We start from the raw sequence: 6,736 nt of genomic DNA, 5'->3' as shown, positions 1-6,736 counted from the left end.
CCCCCCTACCCCCCCTTCCGGTCCCATTTACCCTCTAGTATTTATATAAATACTCATCCAATACTAATCGGATAGGTCCTTTCTTTCCCCCCCGTCGTTGCACCCAGCAAGGTCCTGCTTGTCCCCCTCTCGACGCACGCCTCTTTCCGCCCGCTCTGCCAGCGCCTGACGACTAAACTGCGCCGCCTCGGTGTCTCGAACCGGGTCGACGACTCCTCAGCCAGCATCGGCAAGCGGTACGCGCGCAATGACGAACTGGGCACCCCCTTCGGCATCACAGTCGACTTCCAGTCTGTGAAGGACAACACCTTCACGCTGCGCGATCGTGACAGCACCAAGCAGGTGCGCGCCAGCGAAGACGAGATCCTACAGGCTCTCAAGTCGCTGGTCGAGGGCGACGAGACCTGGGAGGACGTGCGCAAACGCCTCCCTGAGTTTACCGGGCAGGAAATTGACTAGATCACTCACTGGGTTACTTTCTCCCATAGAAATATTCCTTGATTTCGAAACCCTTGATACATATAGATACACAGTAAACAGGCTCCTTTTTTTTTTACCTTTCTCTTTCCAAAAGTTTTATAGTCCCACGTACTGTAGGATGATGAATGCCAAGACTAGCTAAACCCGTCGTCATTATTCCCCCAGTCTTGGACAGCTGACGGTTCTCCAGTGTGCACACTGCACAGCTTAGGTTCAAGCCCCCTTACACAGAGCACGGAGTGGCCTCTCGTCTAATCTTTGATTTTCAGGGAAATAATCTGACGGGGCTTGCTTTCTTTTCAGGATGGCGCCTACCTTTGCGTCGGCCAAACTGACGCTGTCGTGTCCGCTCTTCGCGGCGGACTTCGACCCGCGAAATCAGGGGTTTCTCCTTGTTGGAGGAGGAGGAGGAGAGGGACGCAGCGGGGTGGGAAATAAAATAGTAAGATCGAATGAATCCATCAGGAAAACGCTCGTTCCTTGAGAGAAAAGAATCACCAAACTAATCGTTGGTCCATTGCAGGTGCTTCTCAACACGTCGAAACGAGACGAAATCTCCCAGATTGTCGATATCGAGCTGTCGCGCGACGAGGACTCGGTGACCTCTCTCGCCGCGGCGTATGCGGATGACGACTCCGTGGTCGCTCTGGCAGGTATAAATAGCTCGCAGGCGGACCAGCTCCGTGGAGAAAACCGTCATCTACGGTCGTTTAAGATCGATTACCCCCAGAAAGTCGCCAACGACGACAAAACGAATGATAAGACCGAGGAGGAAGCAAGCGAAAAGAAGGCAGCGCCCAAGACAACAACCCCGCTGTCTCAGGTATCGCTGTTCAGAAGCAAAGCCCGCAAGGGCAAGGCAGATACCTACCAGCGCATCCTGAGGCTGTCGCCTTGGCGTGGCGCTGAGAGGGCGCGCGTAGGCGTTGTTGCGACGGGGCTGGCGCCCTCTGGAGAGATTGTCTTCTTCAGCGCGACCTCATCGTCGCCTTCCAGCACAGACGTCGTGGGCCGCATACAACTCGGTGACGGGGAGGAGGCCGAGGATGTCGATATCATCGATTTGCCGGACGACAATGACACGGGCAAGTTCCGCGTGGCATATACAAATGGAGTTGACATCTTCACCTGCGAGATCTCCAGCGAGACTCGCTCCAACGTCGCGCCAGAGGTGCGGTGTGTGCTCAAGACGCCGCTGCTCTCGGGCCAGAACCAGACGAGACCGAAATTCCGCGCGCTGCGGTTCCTATCCCCGACTGCATTACTCGTGCTGCGGAACGCTCCCAACCGTACAGGCTGCGAGCTCGTTCTCGTGCAGTTACCCCCCACCACTGGTGCTGGTGCTGAAATTACCGCCGGGGCGTCAGGCAAGATTATCCAGCGCCGTAAGCTCCGCCGGGCCATGAAGATGGGCCTAGGGATGGACGTCTGCAATCTAGGCGCGAATGAAAAGGGCGAGCAACAGTCTATTATCGCCGTGTCTGGCGGCGACCAGTCCATTGAAATCTGCACGGTCGAATACTACCCCAGCAGTGGCAGAAAGCAAGGGCAACAGCAAGAGCAGCTCCAACAACAGGGCTCCTCCTACAGTAAGCTACGGCTCTACACCACATTGCGTGACGTGCACCCCTTCTCGATGACGCAGCTGCGCTTCTCGACCTTCACGCCTCCCACCCACCCGATCACCTCGGCCGTGGGGCCGCAAGCCGTGCGCCTCGCCTCCGTCAGCATGGGCAACACGGTCGTCGTGCACCGTCTGCCGCTCTCCCCGTACCCGCCCAACAGCCGCTCCTCACGCTACGTCTTGCACAGGCCCGGTCCCTCCCAACACTGGGAAACAGCGTACAGCTGCGCCGTGGCCTTGTTCATGATCCTCCTCGCCTGTGCAGCCCTGCAGGCCTTCACTGAGATCCGTGGCCTTACCCCTCCCCATCTTGGCGCTACGAACTGGTTGCCCACTCGGGTCCGTGATGTCGTCGCCCGCCCTTATATGTTTGCCCATCTCCACCCGGAACTCACTCCGAGCGGTGTCCCTTCTTCTTCTTCTTCTTCTTCTGATATTCCCTCTGTACAAGTCCCGCATCGCTCATTGCGAGACCTGCTCCGTGCTCGCGAAATCAACGCCAAAGAGATTCCCGACGGGTCTTCTGCTATCCTCGTCACCGTCGACGGTGGGAACGTCCTCGTTCAAGCCGGAAATGAACAGGATCCCCGGGCTCAAGCTCGCGCCTGGGAAGATATGCCGGAAGAAGACCGTCGCGTGTGGAAGCAACGCCTCGTGGACGCGGGCCACTGGACCGTCGAAGAGGGCGAGCATATCCTCACCGGAGTCCTGTTTGCCGAGTACGGTGGCTTGGTTGGGGATGTTATTCGGGGTGTGCTTTGAATGCCATCACTGAGAGCGAGAAAAAAGGATGAGATGCCTTGGGAACGTAAAATAGATACCTGTATTTTTTTTAATCTTTATTTATTGACAGTATGAATGAATACATAATGTGATACTACTATACTAATGCTATACTACTGCTATACTACTGCTATAAGACTTGGAGATAACATGTTCTATTACTTTTCTCGCTTAACATAGAGTGCTTGTCATGGACTCATTCATCAGAGCGTATCGACATGCAGACGACAAGGGGGAGGGGAAGAGACATGGAGGTTTCTCAATGACGAACAACAACGCCATGCGTGAGCAGACTCGTCAAAGTCATCGGGAGATCATGCAAATTTGGAGTTTTAGGAGGGAGTAGTAAGCGGGAAAAGGGGGGGGCGGAAAGAAGAGGAAGAAGAAGAAGAAGAAGAAGAAGAAGAAAGGAAATCAAAAAATCAAACCAACGCCGTATCCACGCCAGTCGCACCCACAAGTTGATAAACACAAAATAATTAGACTCGGATATCATGGAAGGGTTGCCTGAGGTGTCGTTGAAACCAAATGGGCAACAGGATTATGTGCCGATGTGCGAAAAAGAGAAAAACGAAATATCTAGTTGAAAAGCAGAGAGCATGTGTAGGAAAAGGGTTGCCAGGCAAAATTACTGGCCATTATTTTTCTTCCAACGAAGAAGCTCAGCCAGGCTCGCAAGGCTACATCCCATCTTGAGAAACTCGTGGGCCAGCAGTTCGTTGGCCGTGGCCCGGTGACGGACGTCGACGCAGAGGCAGATACTGAGGAAGGACTTCAGCTCCTTGCTCAGCTTCTCGGGTTTCTTCAGCTGCGGCGTGCCGTTCGTGGCGATGAGATACAGCGCCTTGAGTGGCTCTTCGTTGAGGTATGGCGGCTCGGACTCGATCATCTCAATCGCCATAATACCCAGAGACCAGCAGTCGACCTTGGGACCGTACTCCTTCTGCTTGACCACCTCTGGCGCCATCCAGTACGGGGTACCCACCATGGTGGCACGCTTGCTCTTCGACTCGGTGAGCTTTGCGCAGAACCCAAAATCAGCTGCGCAAAAGTTAGCATAACTTGCTTTCACAACCACCGAAAGAACGGGACAAAGAACTCACTGATTTTGACATGCCCAACGCGATCGAGAAGGACGTTATCGCTCTTAATATCACGATGGATAATGTTCTGGCTGTGAAGGTGGGCAAGTCCTCTACAGGTCTGGGGAATGGTCAGCAAAAAATGTATTTCCTCGGGAGTTGAATTGCAAGAGGTCTTGTCTACATACCTCTAGGCAGATGGTGGAGATCTGATCCTCCTGAATGACAGGGTTGTTGTCAATTACATCCGTCAGAGCACCACCCTCCATGAATTCCATCACAACCCACAACTCGTTGCTCGACTCCTGAAGAAAAGAATCGAGGAAATTAACGATGTTTGCGTGTTGGCTATCCTTCATGACAATGATTTCATTAACGATCAGCTCTTTGCGCGGCTGGCTACGCAGATCCATCTGCTTGATAGCCACCTGGCAGCGCGGACCGTACTGGCGGTAGAGCTCGCGAGCGACGCCAGACGTGGCATGCTCCTTGACCCGGGCCACGTACACGGACCCGGAAGCGCCTTGACCGATCTTTCGCTGCTTGCTGTACGACTCGTTGGGGTTGTCTTTGGACACCACTGCGCGGAGTCGGTCCATCACTTCGTTCTCGCTCATGGCCGACATGCGCACCTCCTTCTGCCGGACATCCGGCTTCTTAGTGAGAGCCGCTTCGGCCTGCCGGACACCATCAGGCACAGCTGGCTTCTGTGCCGGCTGCTTATTGGCAATGTTCAAGGGCTTCACGGGTTGCACAGGAGCAGGAAGACGGCTAGGGGGGGGACCCTGGGCCTGAGAAGGTTTGGTGCCATTGGGAGGACGGGTGGACGCCTGGGAGTGTGTAGGTTGAGGTCCTGTTGCAAGGTGTTAAAACTAGCTGAGCAATGGAAAAAAAAAAAGAAAGAAAAGAAAAGAAAAGAAAAGATATTCGTCTGGCTTACCATTAGCGGTCGGGGGAGACGGGGCCGGACGTTGGGCAGTCATCACTCGAGATGGATCCTGGGCTTGAGAGCGTGCGCCGCCCGGAGCTTGGGGAGCCGGACGACTGGGTGTGTAGCGGTTGGCCATTGAATCATCCGAGGCAGAGCCACCATAGCCCATGAGTTCCTGCTTGGCCAGGGGCGGGCGTGATTTGGGCAGCGAGGCATTGTAGGCCTCCTGGTCCAGACGGTTTTGTTCTTCCTCGTTCTGGCGCTCACGGGCGCGGCGAGCCTCGTCTTCAACCCGACGACGTTCCTGATCGGCCATCTGCTTCATTCGCTCCAATTGCTGCTGTTGCTCGTATGCACGGTCCGAATCCGGACTTCTAGTCTGGGCTGGGGACGACGAGTTGGAGCGCATGGTCTCATCCATCAGCTTCTGGGCCTGACCGCTATCCAGACGCTGCAACGGGCCCGGCGGGGCCGGTCTCGGGGGTGCGATGGAGTTGCCCACAGAGCCGCCCAGGTTGGTCTTGGCCTGTTGGCCACCGGGATGGGAGGACAGGCCAGCGTAGTACTGAGGGTTCTGTTCGCGCATCTTATGGTCCGAGTAGAACTCGAGCACCTCAATAACGGCCTGGGGGTTCTTTTTGTAGTCTTCCTTGGTGATGGCGGAAGCGGTCAGCAGCTTCTCCCACTCCGGGGGAAGGCCGACGAAGGCGCCGGTATGGGGGTCGAAGCCGACGTGGACGCGGTGGCTGAAATTGGTCGGGTTGCTGACGCCACCCATGCCCGGGCAGCGCTCATAGATCTTGTCAATCCACTCATAGATTTCGTCGTCGCTCTTGACCTCACATGTGATAGTCTTGGTAGGCACGTCACGGGTGAGCATGGCGGTCTTGGAGGTGGCATCTTTCTGGTTGGCGAGGCGCACGATCTCAAAGGCCATCTTGGTGTCCTCGGAGCGAGAGACGCCGGTCACGGTCTGCAGGGGGATGGAGAGGACGACCTTGCCGGTCTCATTCTTGAGGAAGTCGAGGCGGAACTCGCGCAGGATCAGATAACGCTGGTTCCACGTCGCGAGGAACTTGTCTTCCTTGCAGCGGACATACCCTTCCTTGACGACGGTGACGCCGCTCTGGCCATTCGACTGCGACTTTGTGTGGGTGAGCGACAGATTGCTGGTGTTGGGGAACAGGGAGAGGCTGGCAGAGCCGGGGGTACTCGGCGAGTTCAGACTCATCTGGCTGAACGAGGTGGCTACACTGGTCGACGTGGACGAGGGGAGATTCAGGCGAGGGCGATCGGTGGGAGGGCGAGGAGCAGGGCCGGGGTTCATGAACTGGTCCGCCGAATAGACAGTACTAGGGGGCCGTTAGTTAAGACGGAGTCCTCGAGAACAAAGAAAAATATCCAGCAGAGGCAAATTTGAGCTCGATATTATTTATTTATTTTGAGGCTCCTCCTCCGGCCTAGAAGCGGTGTAGCTGAGCTAGGCCGAGTGCGTCCCCGGTCGACCTACTTTCCGTACGATGAAGCCATTGTGAAGCGACAATATTAACACCAGCAGCTCTACTGGCTGAGTGGACGGACAGGACAGGGCTCTGGTCAACAGAAACGGTGCCTGTCAAACACTGGTTGAGACCGTCAGCGTGTATCCTGTCCGAGAGAGACTGGGCCGGGAGTCGACAGTTCCACAGCAGAACACCGACACCGACACAACCCAGTAAAAAAACCCCCCTCTGTCTACTTGTATCCATGCTCGATCTTCTTACCTAGCTGTTAACCAGCGAGAGGGACACCCTCACACCGGCGTGGGAAGACTCCAAGCGTTGAAGAAGGGGGGGG

General features: G+C 55.7%; 1 protein-coding gene across 1 annotated transcript in view; it reads left to right on the top strand.

Moving 5' to 3' along the window:
* ASPZODRAFT_60297 (hypothetical protein) overlaps positions 1-2,866 on the top strand; it is a gene marked incomplete at both ends in the record, with an annotated part of 4,576 nt that extends 1,710 nt beyond the window's left edge. Inside the window, 4 exons of the mRNA XM_022728905.1 lie at positions 76-434; positions 541-588; positions 784-922; positions 1,043-2,866. Of these exons, the coding sequence (XP_022583312.1) occupies positions 76-434; positions 541-588; positions 784-922; positions 1,043-2,866 (2,370 nt within the window). The remainder of the gene's footprint in view (positions 1-75; positions 435-540; positions 589-783; positions 923-1,042) is intronic.
* Between the last annotated feature and the right edge of the window lie 3,870 nt (positions 2,867-6,736).

Source organism: Penicilliopsis zonata (genome assembly GCF_001890105.1).
Source record: "Penicilliopsis zonata CBS 506.65 unplaced genomic scaffold ASPZOscaffold_3, whole genome shotgun sequence".
Classification (NCBI taxonomy): domain Eukaryota; kingdom Fungi; phylum Ascomycota; class Eurotiomycetes; order Eurotiales; family Aspergillaceae; genus Penicilliopsis; species Penicilliopsis zonata.
This window is presented reverse-complemented; position numbering and strand designations above follow the sequence as displayed.